The sequence below is a fragment of the Sinohyriopsis cumingii genome, chromosome 15 (assembly GCF_028554795.1).
Source record: "Sinohyriopsis cumingii isolate HCF-2022 chromosome 15, ASM2855479v2, whole genome shotgun sequence".
In the NCBI taxonomy this organism is placed as follows: Eukaryota; Metazoa; Mollusca; class Bivalvia; order Unionida; family Unionidae; genus Sinohyriopsis; species Sinohyriopsis cumingii.
In genome coordinates, this window is record NC_142975.1 from 135,894,764 (window position 1) to 135,914,586 (window position 19,823).

General features: G+C 36.8%; 1 protein-coding gene across 2 annotated transcripts in view; it reads right to left on the reverse strand.

The window, feature by feature from the left end:
• Positions 1-19,823, reverse strand: part of LOC149782846 (retinoblastoma-like protein 1) — a 170,252-nt gene that overhangs the window by 131,361 nt on the left and 19,068 nt on the right. For both annotated transcript variants that reach the window (XM_089934375.1, XM_089934374.1), the window contains exons 4-6: positions 12,811-12,875; positions 8,320-8,445; positions 871-1,031 (exon numbers count right to left, since the gene is read on the reverse strand). In XM_089934375.1, coding sequence (XP_089790501.1) covers positions 871-1,031; positions 8,320-8,445; positions 12,811-12,875 — 352 coding nt within the window. The remainder of the gene's footprint in view (positions 1-870; positions 1,032-8,319; positions 8,446-12,810; positions 12,876-19,823) is intronic.

The window sequence follows — 19,823 nt, forward strand, 5'->3', positions numbered from 1 at the left end:
CATCCAATTAGGGGAAGTATCAGAATTTTCAAAATGGACACTGCTGTGACCATACTGGATGTCCGTGCAGCATCATTTTCATTTAGGACAAACTAGACCACTGGATGAATATGCATGTTAAGTTTCATGGCAATCCTCCAAGTTCAGGAGTAGCAGTACAAACTTTGTGTTAATGGGTCGAAAACAGGCCATCACATAAAGATACAGCAATTAACAGCAGTTAATGCAATTAACAGCAGGTAATGTATTAATACTAATTAAATCTTACTTTGCATACACAGTAGCAGCTTGATCTTGATTCAGTTATCCTTTAGATCCACGTTTTGTATGCTAACCAGAAAAAGTTACAAATGGCAAACCAATATCTCTGTTCTAGCTACATTTGCTGTAATGTAAAAATCATTTTAAAAAATTACATACTAACTTATTATCAACATTTACATGAACTCGTACAAACGTGGCAACCATTTCAATTCTAGATTAAAAGTGGATTTTCCCTATGGTGCAAAATTTTAGGAATTAAACGAAGATTTGAAAATCACCCGGCAATTCAAGTATTCAGACTCCATACCACAATGACATTATAGTATGTTGGATTGGCAAGAGGGGTATAACCTGAAAATTTCCAAATGATGAAAACCCAAAATATCTGGTATTTTTAAGACAGGTATATTTATTGTTTTATTGGCCAAACGAAAACTGACAAAATTAATTCTTAAAAATTTGTCCATGTAAACTGCATCCAACTGACTATACACACCACCCCACCACCCTCAAAAGGGCTCAAATAAAAATACACCACAAAGAACAAAACAAAATTAATATGATATAGGTATTCTACATTTTCTTTCAAAGAAGCATAATGTTTACCTTTCGATCAAATAGGCTCTTAATATGTGGTTTCCACCAATGTTCTTTAATAACCTTGGCCTCAAGTTCCAGACCTTCATGTTTATCACATAAATGCTTCATTATGCACAGTGGCTCTGTGGGTGGCTTCCAGTCTCTGTTGTGGTAATTCTCTGGTAAACCTGGAAACCAAAAATATATGCATCTTCCACTTAGTTCACAAAAATAATATTCGATCAAAATGACTGATGCTTTACTGACTGAAAACAATTGCAGGAATCAAAATCAGACCATTTTCTTTTTGACCCCAAAAGTTGAAACCATCCCAGATACTTCTGTGGAATAATAAGACTTTCAAAGTAGCTGCCATGGTGACCATGTTTAGTTAGGACCACCTAGACATCATCTGAAATCTTTGGTGAAAACCTCATGTGAACATGAACATACATTCAAGTGGAACAGCAATAACAACATTTTCCATAGTCACCATGGGGACTATGTTGCATATATCAAACTGGCATTAATCCATGTAGACCCAACTAGATACTGTAAGAAATTTTCAGCCAAAAACCCGACGTTCATTAGATTTTGCTTTTAGGATGAGTATAGATGATTTTCAAGATAGCTGCCATGATGGCCATAATGGATGTCAGTTCAGCATCATTTTCATTTCAGACCAACTAGACTTGATGAAAAGTCCTCTGGTCAAAACCCAATGTTGATATTAATAACCATCTATGAAATTGCCATATTGGAGGTCAGATTAATGTTATGTACATCTATATTGTGTGCTTAACTTCTGGCCTTGATTGTAGATTGTACTTTAAGATAACAGTCATTTATAAATGTGTTTACATAGCAAGAGTTCACTGTCAGTCTTGTTTACAGTTTTTCCATTGGAAAATCTTCACATTTTATTACATTATAGGCCAAGTGAAAAGTTGTATAAATTGTTTTCAGATCAGTCTGTTGGAATCAATGAATTATTTATTTAAATCGTACACTGGGATTACTAAGTGCTCATCGACCTTGGTGGAATAGCACATAATTTTGGAATTACTAAAAAATTGTTCAAACATATTTTGGATTGCATCATTGTAGTACATCAGGGCATTCAAAACTTCATTTGGAACATTCTGTATTTTTGGACACATGATTGGACATTTTGGATTATTAGGGATTTAATTCACAATAATGTCTCTTAAATTTTCACTCTGTAACTTTGAGAAGTAAATTGTTGATTTTACTTAAAACAGTTGGTCTCACTTTCTGTTACTTTAAGACTTGGAGCTGTAACATTAGTAACATTTTCGTTTGGGACCAAGCAGACTTTTTAAGAAGTCTTTAGGTGAGAATAGTTTGTTGGCTTTTGTTTAGGAAAAGCATCAAAAACCAAATTTTAAAGCTGATCACCATGATGGACATGTTGAATATCGGGTCGATTCCATTTTCATTTAGGATTAGTTAAGTATCGTATTAAATCTTTTCATGAAAACTCCTGGTTTCCATTTAGGAAGAGTACCAATAACAAGATCTTCAACATAACCATTGTAGTGGTCACAAACAGATGTTCAACCAGTACTGTTTTCATTCAAGTCCAAACTAGACAAGATGCTGGTTTTCTAGTGAAAACCAGCATGTCTGCAATAGCAATTAAAAAAATTCAAGATGGCTACTATTGCCGCCAGGAAAACAGCCCCACTTTCATCCATGATCTTAAGCAATCCAGTGAAAACTCCACGTTGATTTGACCCTCAAGGCAGCTACTGTGGGAACCAATCTGACTGTCAGGGTTCATTTAGGATTATCATATTCAGTTTTCAGGTGAAAAGCTCATGTCGACACGTTTTGTCCAGATGGAGTAGCAATTTTACGACTTTCAAGATGGCTGCCACATTGGTTTATTCATGCAGTTCATGTGAAAATACTTCTAAGAAAGTAAAGTTGAACCACTTCACAAGAATCAGTTCCACTTTCAGTGGACAATAGTAGGGCAAGAATTGTGGTCCTTGTGGTCAATGAAGTATGCATGTCTGGTACGTGATTAGCACAATACCATGATTTGTTTTCTATACAAGGGTTGCCACATTCCAATAGTGGGCTTGATATACTCAAGTTGTTTGATGTTCCCATGTTTGTGGAGTTTAGTCTACATATTTTGGTAAGTATGACGAGCAGGCTGACCTATACAATATTTGAAATCAGAATATGGTATCCTCCATTCAGGAACATTGTGACTGAAGGCAGCTTAAGCTAATTTATCTGCCCTTTCATTACCCCTTGTACCATTGTGATTTGGCAACCAACAGTCCAGAATATTTTTCCCCCAATACTATGAGTATGTTTCTGTAAGACCTGGGATATTAATGGGTCGTCAGAATTCAGATATTGCAATGTTTTCAATGTGGTTAAGAATGGCTGCACCAACATGTCTCCATTTTAAAAACAGCCTGCACACAGGGCTGTGTGGCTATGATAGCAGGTTCTGAGTTCACTGAATTCACACTGGAAAGGAAATTTGTCGAGGAGTTTTTGAGTTGATCAAGATCAAATAAAATTTGGGGGTGGGGATGTTGACTGAAAAAGGTGATTTTTGACTACAGACTTTTACAGTTATTGAAACACTGATTTTTACAGCTGCTAAGCATGGATAACTCTAATGCCAAACGGCGGAAAGATGTTTGATTTCTGAACAGGCAAGGTCTGGTATTTGGGCCTGTATACTGTAGGGGTTAGATGGCAAATATGTTCTTATTACAACTTCCAAGCTCCACCACACCCTGACAGTGACCAAGGTGTCATTGTGCAAAATCTACAGTCTGACAAATCTTCCCACTTCCATCACGTACATAAAGTTAGGAAAGAAAAACTAACAATGTCATGGCAAGTTTTGTACATCTGGCACCGACACTGTCCCAGGGACCACAGGGAAGGGATCAGAGAATGGCACCTCTATTGCTGATCATTTACCCTAGACATTAAATGGTTTTTTAAGATGTGATGACTGACAGAATGAGGGTAAAAATGGTGGTGGGGGGGGAGAGATATACTAAACATGCCAAAACAATCAAGACCTTAGCAAGGTAGTCAATACTATTCTGCAACTTGAATCAATTTTCATGAAAGTGTAATGAAATTTCGTGTATTGCAATTGTTGATTTGAAAACATGCATCTGACAAGTTCAAAAGTGTGATCTGATGCAGCCAAGGCAACATTATATTGAAGTAAAAACCTTCAGTTCAGTTTTAGAAACTGCAGTTCCAACCCCAGTGGAGGTCAAATCTAATCGTTGGCAATTAGGATGCCCAAAAGCATGAACAGAACCAAAGATTTCAGAGATCAGTGTCGCACGAGATCCTGTCATACAACATAAACAGTCGTTAACTAAAATTGATTGGCACATTGTGCCCTGGAACAAGCATTATGTCGTAAGGCGACCTTGCATCAAATAAGTTTTACAAGTGCGCATTTAAAATAGGGCTAACTACAAAGCTTAAATGGCTGATTCCCAGCGTGGTTCATCTTCAGACAACAATTTTGTTTGGCAAATATTAACTGATTATGGTTATGATGACAACAAGTTTGACAGTTTTGGAGTATATCAGATTATTGGGGCTAGGAAAAGTTAATGGAGATACAAGTAGGTGATCTGGAGCGTGAAAATGGTGTCAAATATGAATACTATGTACATGCTGGATGGGGAAAAAATAGATGGCATGCCAGTAAATCACCCTTGCAGCAAAACAGAAAGGTCACAATACAAAGCCAAATTAAAATAAAGCTACTTTAAAAGTAGAATGCAATTTTCATTTCTTTCCTAAAACAATACAACCATGTTGGATAATATGCTACAAAACTCCATTTCCCTATCAAGATAAATTGAACAAATATGAAATTGAGAAGTAACGATATTTATTTGATCAAAATACCTCCATTTGGTGGCTAAATTGGGTTCTGCATCTAATCAAATGGAGCAGCCATCAATGGCCTCAAATGTTGAATACAAGTCACTGACAAACAACGTTTAGTCTGTTTGAATGTATTTTTGTTATCTTGTCATGGACAAGAATGGCATATAAATAGAAGCATAGTAAATGTCGGTGATCTGCATTCTGGAAATACCACCAGTACTATCACATAAAATGGCAACACCTGCTCAAGATGGAAATACCATCAAGTTAATATGTGTATCGATAATGTATCATATCAATATGTGGCACCGGTGTATCATTTCCCCCCAAACTATGTCACATGATCAGGGATGGTCCTGGCTTTTAAAAAGCTGTCGCAAAAAAAATCGCCAACCTCAATATTTTGTCGCCAATTTTCAAAAAGTGTCGCCAAAACAAGTAGTGTACATTTTTCCAAGTGTTAATTTTGTCTATTAATGTAACAGGCAATGAAAATTACAAAAGATGGGTTAGTTAATACTTTAATTACAACAAGCATTAACAAAATGTTACAAAGTGTTACATGAAGATCCGTCGCGATTTTAGGGCTGCCCACTTGTTGAATGCAGTTTCAAAGTCTAATTTTTCACATCTGTACATGCTGATTCTCATTAAATTCTCGAGAGATGAGATGCTGAGCTTATTTCTGATGTCAGTTTTTATGAGGTTCATCATACGGAATCCACGTTCACAGTCTACAGTGCTGACAGGTGACACCAGTAGTCTCTCAGCAGCCCCCCCCCCCATGGCTAGCTTCCCAAAGCTTGTAGCGAATTGCTTCCTAACTCCCAAGAATGATCACTGAATGCTGTATAAATTGTCTCGACAAGAAAAATAGGATCTCCGTTCCCACGAATGAAACTTACACGAGTCAACACCAATACTGGACCGTATATATAAGCATAAATTCACACCCAATTTAGGGATTCTTTCACTCCTGTATTTTGAGAAATAAATAATTATTATTAATTATGCAAAACTGTTTTTTTTGTTGGTTTTTTTTGCTATTTCTTGTTGCGGAGTTTAAGTCTCTGCAGCCGTAACACGAGACTGATGGCAAAAGGAAAAGATCAATGAGTAAAATGCTGCACTGGCGACAGATGTAGTTGTGATTGAGATTTTTTCCATTTGTTTTGTATTTATACACAGTAGTCGGTACTTCAAAGGTTATCAGTTTTCTATGAAGGTTCAGCAAAACTATTGTATTGGTATATGTATTTAAAAAAAACCAGAAGGATTAGCCATACAATTAATTATATCTGTTCTATTCGCGTCTTCTTAAGTCGGTCAGTTGTAGGTATAGTGCGGTAGCATGATTGACTGTATCGCAGCATACAGTCCTCAGCCCAGATGTCAGCATAAGCAGATTATGATGTAACAATGCACTGTAAAGATGGGGTTGTCAATAAGAACAAAGGATCGTTTGTGTAACAGATTGATTCCAATGCATTGCTTTGTCAAGTTTGTGGCTTCCTTTCGTTCTGCCTTTTAATTTATCCAGTCCAAATCCATGATTGTATGTACAAATTAAATAACCAAAAAGTATGTCGCCAAAAAAATCGCCAGATGGGATATTTTTGTCGCCAATAAGGAAAAAAAATCGCAATTTGCGACATTGGCGAAGCCCAGGACGATCCCTGCATGATCTTCATGAACCACCCAATAAACAACCATCTTCACTTGGAATTCTCCTCTGAAGCTACAAGTTTACAATGTTATGCCTCTCCAATATTAGTATTAGCAAGCGCAACTTTCATGATATTTTTCGAGGGTTAGATGATTATTTTCTTCTCTTTTTTCCCCCTACCATGGTAGAATAAATTCATTGACAGTTTCACTTTGTTTCACCTTCATCTAGATTTTGTGGTGTGTTAGTAGCATTTTCACTAGTCATCACATCTGCATACATGCCACCAACTATTACTAATACGAGTGGCAGAAAAGCATGCTCGGAGCTCAAAAGTGTGATCTATATAATATGCCATAATTACAGAACACTGACTGAAAAATGAACAATTATTTTGGCTACTAACCAGGATCTACAGCTGGTTAACATTCTTGTCACAAAAGGGCAAAATCCAACTAGATTAGCACCAGAATATAAGCACACAAAATTATGACAAAATTATTTATTTGCAACTACTTTAACTAGACTAAATGTTTAACTTATGCTGAAATAATGTAAAGTTAAAAATCCAAAAATTCAGCAATAAGCATGACAATGTGATGATGCAGGGTGGCATCTTATATTACTAGCATATTCTTCTTTTCAAATTTGTAAAGAGCTGATGATCCTTTATCTGATCAGACTTGTTTTGAAGCTTAAAAATATCCCTGTCACAACATTTTTCAATCTTTGAACATCCGAGAGTCACACAGTTAATGCCCGTTTCATTTAATATCTGGTGTAAAAAAAAATTTAAGTACTGATCAATCTGCTAGCCTACTTAAATATATTATCATTATAATCAATCTGCTAGCCTACCTAAATATATTTTCATTATAATCAATCTGCTAGCCTACCTAAATATATTATCATCATAATCAATCTGCTAGCCTGCCTAAATATATTATCATTATAATCAATCTTTGAGACTATTTAAATTGAAGAAGCATGTCTTTTTTTCTCTAAATGTTGTACAATCCATATACAGGCAAGTGTCAAACATAATTCGGGGGAAAATGCATAATGGTTGTCATGTATGCATCTGCAGTAATATTTATTAATTTCCTGTTTCAAGTGTGTTCAAAGGGTAAAGATACCCATTAATGCATATCTACCTTTTGGCGAAACTTTCCAGGGTTCACAAATGATAAATGGAGGTACATACCATGTGACTGGAATTGTGTGCTTACAAGGAATACAAAATTATCGAATTTTCCTTTTAATGAAAAATTCCAAATAAAACAAGATTGGAAGTTGCTCCAATACATTGTCTGAATTTGTTTCCTATATTTTTTCATCTATTGCAATTATGGGATATACTGAGAACAGGACTCTTGGTGGACAATTCATGGCTTGGTCATTAATGGGATTAAATGAACTGGGGAAATTTTTTTTAAAAATCCAAGCAAAGCAACCAGTGCAATCGAAACTGAAGATTTGATCATTTTCATAAAAACAATCACAAATTCATTCCAGCATTTCACAACTAATCGGCACATCTGCATCAGGCTAATGGAGAAATTTTTTTCTTTGCATTCGATTTTTTTCTTCTTTTGCAGGTAATGGTTTCTATTTTGGACAAATCTCACAATGGGATGAAACAAAGTACATGCTGAAAAAGTCCATTCAAATTCATCAATATATTTTCCGCATAAAACTGCAGAATACATCTTGATGAAACCTTCCAGAACAAAAATGGTTCCTTTTTTTGTAGTGAAATGAATGCTGGTCTAACAGAAAATTGAAGGAATTATTGGGATACCTGCACAGGGCAGAGTAAAATGCAGATGGACGGTCTAACAAACAATTTTTACTCCGCAAAACTGGGTTTTAAAAACATCAGAAATTAATACCTGAGAAGTCTGGATTGAGAAGATCTTTACGGCCCCCAAGCAGAGCATTGGCGTAGAACCAATCTATATTGCACAGCAACAGGTGGTATGAATTAACCAGATCATCACTTATGGCAGGAAATTTACCTGAAAAATTAACAAAAGCAGTGTTTAATTAAATGGTTATGCAGAATGCAACGTCTTACATACATGGCACGTAAAGAAGTCAAAATTTTGGGAAATTTCTACTAGGTACCCATTAGTCCTAACAATCAGTTACCCGTTTTAAGTGAAAATTGTATTAAATATGAACCTGAACTGCTCTGTTGTAGGTTCACACGTGCCAACCCCATGAGAGGTATAAGCATTATTATTATAAATATAAGTGACAAAAAAGCACAATCTGAACAAGTTTTTCATTCATATAACACCCATCAGTCATATCAATACAATGCGATTTTTCTGTTCAATGATATCTGGCACCATTTATTTTCAATTTAGATTGGTCCATTACATATGTAGTATCAAAATAGAATGAGTCTAGGACAAGTGGTTTCATATTCAAGAAACCCGTTGGATTTCTTTGAATTGTTTCATGTCAAATTCATGCAAAATTACATTTACAAACGTGGTGAGTTTCAATTAGATTTTTTTGTTCAATGTTAATAAGATTTTTTTCCTTATGTTTAAATATTTTAATGATAAATTTCATTTTGTTTATTTTTCCATTTCATTCATTTTTTCGTAACATCTTATAAGAAGTGCATGTTACAGTAAACAAGTTTTTTGTTGCCTTTGCCATGACAAAAAATAACTGTCTTAGTTTCCCACTAATGAAAATGGTCCAGTAAACAAACATGCAACAGCAGCACAGGCTTGAGCAGCTAACATTTGCACCAGGGCCACAAACTTGCAAAAATGCTCTAAGTTAAAGTGGATATTTCTATTGTGTTCTTTTATTTGAATTGTAGCATGTATTTAAATTTTACTGTGTTGAATATTTATTAAGCTATACTTATTGTCACTGTTGAAAAAAGGTACTGACCTGGTTAATATCAGAATCTAAAAATTAGCTCGTTTAAGTCATAAGAAATAAGGTGCATGGACGGTTATGAAAATAGGACGGTGTAGCCTAAAATATCGGTATCAATTCTTAAATAGGTCGCACGAGAAAGGATCGTATTATTGAATTATTATACAGTACTTGTATATAAAAAAATCGTAAGCAGCTATGCGAGCCACTATGATGAATAAATGCACACACGACACGTGCCTCAAACTGAAATTGTTATTCTGTGTCTCGAACTGAACTTGGATTTTTTTAAAAAAGTGTACCTAGTTCATTTTATTTCCGGGGTTATTATCAACGGACGAGTACAAGTACCCATTTAAGACTTTAATGGCATGCTCTGCATTACCTCTACTATACATGCCTTTCATGGACATCACAAAACATCTAAAGCTAAAATTTCTGATGCAATAAAAATACACACCTCCCAATCTGATCAACCTGGGTTGCACAACAAATATAGCCAGCAAATTAAAACCTAACTTGAATGTACTTATTGTATCAGAAGATTTTAGGTGGTGGAAACAGCAATATTAACAAGAAGCCCAACTCTTCTTGGCATTACTAACCTAGTTTATTAAAATATCCCATCAAAAAACTTCTTGAAGAATTCTTTTACACCACATTAAAAAAAGGATGTGCTGCACATCCAAAGGGCTGAGGACAGTGCCCCCAACCATCTGAGGGGACAACATTGTAATAGGACACAAAATAACTGTGGTACAAAATGTGCAGATTGTGCCAAACTAATGAAATGTTCTTTCCTACAATACTTTTGCCACCTCAACTCTGTCATATTTTCACTGGGCATCTTCATTACTGCATTAAATGTTTCGGGGCCCAAGTGGCCGAAAGCGCTCTCCGTTACGGATCACTGCCATCTCACCTTTGTCTAATAAGGATTGGAAACTGATGAACTATGTTATTCAAACTCGGCCCATGTATGAAAGGCACACAGGTGAGAATATAGCTGCTGTGATTCATGAGGCCATCAAAGAATGGGAAATACAGTCTATCCCCATACCACCTATTGTATCAGAAAATGCATCAAACATGGACAAGGCGGGGACTCTTTTAGGATGCAACTTTCACATCTAATGTTATAATCATACAATTAATCAAGCTACACAAAAGTGTCTCAAGATCAGACGCATTGAAATTCTCCTTCGCAGGATTCTTCAAATAGTTGGGTTCTTCCACTGAAGTACCATTGCAGCAAAAATAAGAAGACAGACTCTATTGCAGGGTCTACCAGATCATAAGCTTGTTGCTGATGTGTCCACTAGATGGAACAGTACTTATGACACATTGTCAGATGATGACATTTGCTTGGCAGATGAGGTAATGGTTAGTCTAGAACCTGTTGAGTGGTGACAACCACTCTTTGTGTGGAGTCAGTTCCAACCATTTGTTATTATGCCTCTTTATCGCAAACTTGTTGACAGCATTTTCCATGATGATGACTCTCTAGTAATAGTTCAGATGAAAAGGGCTGTGGTTAATGATCTTCATGATATATACACTCATCAAGAAGAAACTCCTCACTATTGCTACTGCTTTACCTTTTCCTCAGTGATGCACGAAGGAATAAAATCTTTACCAAAATGCAGAATGTATCCGAAATCATTGTTCAAGTGAAGGCTGAACATGACAATGATTACTCACTTGTGGGTGATAGATGGCAGTCAGAGCTGCCACTGTCACCACAGCTAACCAAATAGTTATGTGTGTCTGCTAATTCTGCTGCTAAGGATGCTCAACCAGTTTGCAAGAAGCTCACGTCAGACATTGGTCAGAGTGATATGATAAAGGTACCTGTTGTTCTGGCATGCAAGAACTTCTTGATGATGTCTACATAACTGGTGTTGAGACTTCAAACACACAAATGGAAGAGCAGCTTAAGAACTATAGAGTGTTTCCGTAGATTCCCTTGAATTCAATCCCTGATCTGGGGAGTCCAGAAAACGCATTTTACACTCATAAAAAACTGCTCCTGGTGCAACTTATGATCATAAAATAAACCAAAATAATCATCTAAAAAACTAAGAAACTTAACAAAAATGTGGAACCTGACTTCAATAATTTCACAATATTTACTGTCACATGAATTTAAACTCCAATACTATTGATGCTGAAGTCATTTCATGTGCATGTCAGTGTTCACATCATAATTAAATTACAATAGTTTCTCAATTTTTGCAGCAGATATATTATTCTCTCTTTTCATAGCAAATCTGTAAAATAAACTCCCAAGTACATCAACTATATGCAAATAATCAAAAACATTCACTTGTCCAATTGACACAACCTGTTGATATGCCAGTTGAGCTCTTTTTGCGGCTTTGGCAAAGATTTCTTTAGCCTTCCTTTTTGTCACCACAGACTTTTTTGGCTCAATGTGCAATCATTTCTCTTCCTTCTCAATGAGAGCCTTTTTCCTTTCAAGCTGGTGCTTGTATTGGCGACATGCAGTGCGCATATTTTGACAGAGGGCTACAATTGTTCTCTCATGCAATAAATCTTTCTTCTTATAGTAATTAACTGCTCTATTTTCCCAATGCCTTCTGAGCTTTAATTTTTCCATATGCAGATTCTTTTGTAGGTGCTTTTCCAAACTTCCAACCACAATTACCGTAATTCAGGTCTTTCTTGCAGAGGTCACAAAATGATAGTCCTCTAGCATTGTTTTCTTAAAAACTGACCAATTAAATTTCAGTCAACTTTTTGCTCTAGCCATTCCCATTTCCATACGTTTTTTAAACCTTCATCTAAACATTTCATGTCATGGTCTATCTCAACAACTTAGGACGCAGTGTTTTGCAAGCATGCTTCTTCTTTCCATTGCCATTAGTTTCCATTACACGAAGATTCATTGGAAGAATTTAAACCTTTGACCAATCAGAATATTCTTTGGAACGAATAATTTACAAGGGTCATTGCAGAATGGGAGTGAACAGACCATTTTTAAAAACAGATCAGAGATGATATAAAAGACAGATTATATCAAGAAAAATCTGATTCAAGTCAGGAGAAAAGCGGAATTCAGCTTTAAAACAAAGGAAAATCATGCCTGCAAAATTTATACAGAATACAAAAACTGAAATAATATTTTCTGTGATTCAACAAGAGATAGTTCACACTGCAGCACTTCGCAGGTTACAACAGATGTCATTGTCTTCCATTTTGGATTTCATCAGGATTCGAGCTCATTTTCATTTAGGACTTTTTATTACTAAGACTTCTATTTTGTAATTGTTGGATTATTTTCCCTGTTACTTTTTTAAAGAGCATATTGTCGTAACACCACCTAAATTTACCAGTGTCCTCTAAATTTAAAAAAATTTCCCTACCTTTATTATTGGGGGGGGGGATAGGTCCACGTACATAAAATACCCCTCAATTCAAAGTGCAACAATGCAGTTTTTTCTCTGGAACCCACTTACCTTTGACCTGTACAAACATTGTCCAGCAGAAGTTGAAAACATCTGCTACTGAACATGGTAATCTCCTGCAAATAAAAGAAAAGAATTTTATTTTTAAATTTATGAAAATTATTGCTAAGCAAAACACACAACCATGAAATAGCAACAAATACAAGTACTGTACTTGTCGCACTCTGTGACAAGGGGATAAAGCTGACCTTGACAGACATCCAGATATTTTTATGATACCGAATCAACCACACATAAAAAGACTATCACATGATTTTTCATCAGGTACAAAATCCCCCGTGGTCACTAGCGGTGAAATGATTCATCTACGTATCGATGCATTGATACTTCAGCTGTAATGATACAGATCTCAATAAATGATATGGAGTAGCGATACAAAACAATACTTCCTGTATGCAAGTTATTTTAATCTTTAGCAGCCATAAATAATAATTTTTAGTTTGCACTATTATTCTTTAAATTTAGAATTCGTCAAAAAAAAGCATCTGCAGTCACAGGCACTCATTTTTATTAGTATAAATGAAAGAGACTTTTGAGGATCTTGTTTGCCATTTACAAATTAACACAAAGTGACATAATTTGTAATCTGCCCCACCCCGGCTAATTATCTTAACCCAACAGCATGTTCAGCATATAGCATACATTCCAAATGTATTCCACATGCACAACGAAGTACCTGACACGTCCATTTATTAACCACTTTCACACAAGGGTCTATGCTTAATTGTATCCTGTCTGCTTTGAAAGCTACCAATACAGTGGAAAGTGTGACTCTGAAATCTCATTGGTAGTTATTGCTTGTTCTGGTCCAGGTTAAACAATAACCACCAATCACAAATTAATGCAGCCTATTCCATTATGACAAACAGAAGTATTGGCAAAACAGCCTAGAAACTTCGCAAAAAAGTCATTAACTAATATTTTACGCACATAAATAGAGATGTTGTCAGGGTGACAAATTCACTAACCAAGCTTCCGATAACCCTATCTACACCTTGGCATATCAAACAGCTATATGTGCTTTGTCCTAGCAAAATCTATTGGATTTCATGTGTTGCCTCCTTTAGTATGTAATCCCAAGCAACCAATAGCGTGGTGCATTGTACATCGGCTGAAAACAGTGGCAGCAATTGACCAAAAACAGGATACTTTGTAAGTTTAACATCGAAAGCATGACTGTACAAGAGCGAAACCATTACAGGTGTATTTGAGAGAAAAGTATTTGTGCAAACAAATTCCTTATTTATCAGTCGCCAAGTGGTCTAAAGCGCTATCCGTTATGGATCACTGCCATCTCACCTGTCTGCGTGGGTTTGAGTCTTGGATTCAGCCAATGTGGGTATGTGAGAAAGCTTGCCAGCAGCTTCTCGTGGGTCGGTGGTTCTTTCCGGGGTGTTCCTGGGTTCTTACTCCAACATTAATACTGGCCGCCATGTATAGCCTATTGTGTGCTGAAAAATGGCGTTAAACCCTACAACAACATTTATCAGTCCATTCAAGCTGTGTGTTCACCTTGTTTTGATCACATAGGAACAGTGTTCAAAATTGTACAACTTAATTTTGATTGGATGCAGTGGCTTGCCACTGCATCTATGAAATTCACAGACCCGAAGCAAAGAAATATTTGCTCATTATGCCATGGTGTAGATAGAATTATCGAAACCTTGGCTAGTGAAGATGTCTGGGTGTGCAATTGCATTAATTATGCAAAGTTTGTAAAATTTGGGCTCTCAGAGAATATTGGCAAGTGTGAACTCCACAAATTAGCTGAAAGTCCCATATATGAAAATGTGCTCAGCCAAGTATAACATTTTTATTTATTTAACCATTCTTGTTGCTACATGTTTTTTCTTCTTCTTTTCTTGGGTAGGCAACCATTTACAAATATGGATTCTTCAGGCATGAAATAACCCATTACCTTATGTAAATACCTTTGGGCACCTCTACCCGATTTACATGGAAGGGTGTTTGGACACCTCTACACCATTCTCAATCAATCAATCCTCTCTGCGCCGTCTGGTGCTTGAGGCAACAGCAAGGGAGCACCATTTTGGTCTGTCAGCTGCTGTTATGGGGGTGGTCTGCAGGGTGAAACCTCTGGGCTTGAGTTCTCACTCCACGGTTTAGCGCCAGGTCTCTTTGGGTCTGCCACGGTTCCTTTTCCCTTGTGGAGTCCATCTCAGTGCCACCCTTGGTAGCGAGTCAGGGGGCATTCCGCAGACATGGCCGAGCCATCTCCATCAACGAGTTGCAATGGTCTCAATAAGGGTGCTTGTGCCCGCTCTGTGCAGGAGTTCCTCATTCGAGATCATGTTTGGTTAAGATCCTCATGATCCGCCGCAGGCACTTGGTCTGGAAGACTTCGAGCTTGCGTTCTATGTTAGCAGTGGTCTTCCAACACTCTGACCCATAAAAAAGGACGTTCAGCACGTTGCTCTTGAAGATACGAATCTTCGTGTGGGCGCTGAGGTTTGTTGTCCTCCAGATGGGCTTCAGCATTGCGAAGGCCTGGTTGGCCTTGCTGATTCTTGTGGTGACTTTCCTTGTGCAATCTCCATCTGTGGCGACCTTGCTGCCCAGGTACATGAATTCATCTACTTCTTGCAGAGGCTGGTTGTTGATGGTGACTGGGTCGCCCACTCTAGCATTCTTCCTCAAGACTTGTGTCTTGCTGTCTGTACAAACTGTTGTGTCTTCTGTAGGATATCCTGGTGTCTGCTTGCTAGCAACCCGATGTAGGCATAATCCAGGTCATCCAGCATTGAGGTCAGTGTCCACTGTATTCCTTGCCTCCTGCCCTCTGTGGTGCGGCGCATGATCTAGTCAAGGGCCAGTGAGAAGAGGATCGGCTTCACTCCATTTTCCACCTTGAATGGTTCTGTCAGTAGGTTGTTGTGGATGACTCTGCACTCAAAGTTCTTGTACAGGGGCCTGATGACGTTGACAAGTTTCTGGGGGATGCCGTAGTGTCGTAGGATCTTCCAGAGAGGCTTGGTGCAGGCTGTCAAAGGTCTTCTCAAAGTCCACAAAGACCACATAAAGGGATCCATTCCACTCATGGGACTGCTCAAGGATCTGTCTCAGAACGAAGATGTGGTCGATGCAGGATTTGCACTTCCTAAAGCCTGCCTGTTTCTGGCGTAACACCATTCTCATGGAAGCACATTTTGATGAATGCTGTTTACTTGAGGCATTCTGAGCTGGATTTTGGGGAAAACACCCCATTAGATACTTCATTCAATGATGTGAATGAACATTACGTTATACCACGTGGTGGCTCTTTCAGCTATAGTCGTAGTCCAAAATGGAGGCTGCAGATTTCATTCAGTACTTCTGGAGTCTGCATGACTAGGATCACTACTATGAATGCTTCAGTAATGTAGGTAAAGGTTCCAATATTGATCTAGGCAACATTGCGTTTTTATAATTTATCAAATTTAGATGATTTAGTGATGCATACATAGAAAAAGAATTGGCTTGATGGGGAACAAGTTTTATCAAGATGATGAAGCACATAATAAAATCCTTCTGTGAAAAATAAAAATTATACAGCTATAACAATCAATTTTACTCTTAAATCTTTTTATGCAAAATAGATGTGTACCAAAAATGCAAAATGGTTAAAATTTATGTTGAACGAAACATAAACTATGTTGCTATAACAGTTAGCAGGCAGGCCTATGTGTTATGTAATCAAATAGGTAAGAGGTGTTCTATTTATAGTGCACTGCACTGTGCAACTTTGGTACATGTACATCAACTGCCTTCAAAGCGATACACTCTATTAGGTAAAAGGTTAAAGTAAATTTGATTGGCAGACTGTGCCCTCAAATAAGCATCATGGTGCAGTTTGACCCATCTCTCAAGGAAACTACAAATGCATGCTTAAAATAGGGACTGTCAAGAAAACCCAACACATCTATTCCCGGAGTACCTGTACTGAATGGTTAAAGCAGATAAAACAAAAATCTATATGGTTTTATACACTGCTTAAATTAAATTTGTACGAAAATATAGCAACTTGACATTTCTTAGAACATGTGCTCCAGTTCTGACCAGATGATTATAATTTGATGTCCAAACACACCAATGCTGATATCTGATCAAAAGCTGTCCCTGTCATAATTGTTTCCTCTTCCTCTAACAAAAACTTCTCAAAACAATCGTATCTAATTCAGTTGCACCGAAGCTGACTATAGTCAACTGCTAGCTCCACCCAGTTCATATATATCTTCCAACGGTGCAATATTATTGGTCATCAAGGTATAAACTGTTGTGAAGCAGACGTCATTTAGTGCCTCCAATAGTAAAATTGTTATGGACAGTGTACTTTTAGTAAGAAACTAAGCCAGTGGCAAATCAAGGGTAATTAAGATTGATTCTTCAGTTCAAATCTATGTGGGTCAAAGGCGTACAAGAAAAATAAATATAAAAATTACCTTTTGGTTTTTTTGTGGAACATAATCTTAAATAAATAAAGGCGGACTTACTCGAGCAGGGAGAAATACAGTAAATAAAGAGAGTGTAGACCCCTGCTCGAGCCCAACCGACCTAATCATATTAATTTAAGCGAAGAATGACACAAACCAACACACACATAAAACAATAGCTTCTTTTTTCTTTCAAAACCAATAGTCCACCCTTTCTTTGCCAAATTCCAAATTTGAAATAAATATAACCATTAATAAAATATAAGATTGTAAGACAACTGGGTTAAAATTTGAAATAACTGGCTATCCCTACAAAGAAAACTATATATAGCACTCATACATATATACATATAGCAATATCCACATAGCACATACGGGATATAGGTGACCTCTAGCCAAGGTCATTAGAAAATCAGGAATGGGACTTCGAGTAAGGTGATAAGAAACAAGCTCAGAAGAACCACCCTTTAGAAAACACTAGGAAATCCAACAAATACCCCGTCAAAAATTATTTTAAAATAAATATTTTTTTGGAATTCTTTTCTTAAAAAAACAAAACAAAAAACATACAACACACCTGGGGGTAAACACATACATATAAACACTTTCAAGTGGGGGGAGGGCATATGTCTGGTGCCCTCCCCCCCCCCAGCCCCCAAAAGGTGTACAAGTCAAAATTTCTGCACATAAAACAATGGGTCATATTTAATTCTGATGCATCAAAACCCGAGGGTACGTGTCTATTGAAAACCCTGGCACTGTGTCAATCACAATGAGAACAGGGACAAGTGCTTGGGACAAGATGTCCTGAGCCTGGATAACAATATATCGTACTTGTATATTGGCATCTTGAATCAAGTGATTGTAACTGCATAATCTGACATTACAAATCAAAAGATCATCATAACTGAATGGTTAGCATATGCTAACGAGCATATAAGCAATTACGAAAATAAGTATAATGCAAATGTTCCAGTTTCTGATTTTATTTCAACATCAGTAAATAAGTTCTAATAAATGTGATTGCTTTTCAAAACTCTAACACTTGTCATGAATTAACTGGGCATTTTGAAGTTTTTATTTGGAACAGACTCAAATATTGTAGCACCTTTTCCATATTGTGTCAATACCCATTCACGGACAATGGGATGTACGGGATTTGCCACATATCAATACAATTCACGATACACTGATATATTATCTTCATGATCTTTCCATCTTTACACTGCCATATGCGAGTTACTGGTCGTATTTCCAGTATCAAGATTACAGACTGACACTGACTGACATCTATTTATATGCCATTCACATCGATGACAAAACAAAAATACTTTTAAACAGACTACCTGTTGTCAATAATTTGTATTCAACATTATAACCCTTTACCTCATGGAGTGTATGGCTTTTTAGCCCTTCAATATGCATGTAGCAAAGTTACACATTGAAGTGCACTATAAATAGAACACCTGTTACCTATTCGACTCCATACACATAGGCCTGCCTGTTAACTGTTAAGCAGTGCAGTGTATGTTACGTTTAACAGCAATTTTAACCATTTTACATTTTTGGTACACATCTATTATGTATGGAAAAATTAAGAGTAAAGTCCGATCATTATAGCTGTGTAATTAATTTTCATGGAAGAATTTTTTAATGTTTAAATTTTGAGAACTCGTTCACCGTCAAGTCAGTAAAATAATTTTGTTACCAATTTAAAAAACTTCGATTCTTATGTACAGTAGTCCCCCTCATATAAGGCCACACATACTGCAGCAGGGAAGTGGCCTTATAATGAGGGTGGGTTTCTAGAGTTATTCATGTTGGCATCTATAATACTGATAAAACGATTTTTGTATGCATCTAAACAAACTGCCTTGTGTTTTTCAAGGAAGTGATCTTGTCATGTGACTCGTTAGTCGCAGTCTGGTACCCTATTGTTTTTATACATTTCTTTACACTAAGTGAGAGAAGCCAAAACGGCTTCGATATGTACCATTAACATCACGCAGATTTGACCTCACGGCTGTTAGGATTTGTAATTTTGACAATTACTGTCAGTAGTAATAGCCACTAATTATCAAAGTGAACAAGCTCAACATCTTACTAAGGGAAGCCATAAAGGCTATCAAACCACTTTCCTGCTGACTTGTGTATTGTACATCAATGCTGCCACTTCTCAGCTGTTGCTACTGTTCAATAATTGTAATCTTAACAATTATAACAGTGACTAAACCGGACATCTCATGATAACACAGCAATATGTCTAATTGGATTACATGTACTTACCCTTTTGTATAGATTAAAATTTGAGTCTTTCTTGGCTTTATGGAATAAATGTGGCTTCTCATGAGGTGTAAATGATATAATATTAACCTTAGTGGTACATGTACATTAGTCAACACTTCTTTCAATAACGAAAACCCGACATCAGGAAACAGAAATCAAATTACTCAACACACGTTATGAATAAAATACTGGTTCTGGATATATATTAAAATAAAATGCGGCCGCTTGTGAGGGGTAAATTTTATATTATTGCACTAATATGCTGGCCGCTGGTCGCATTAGCCGGGT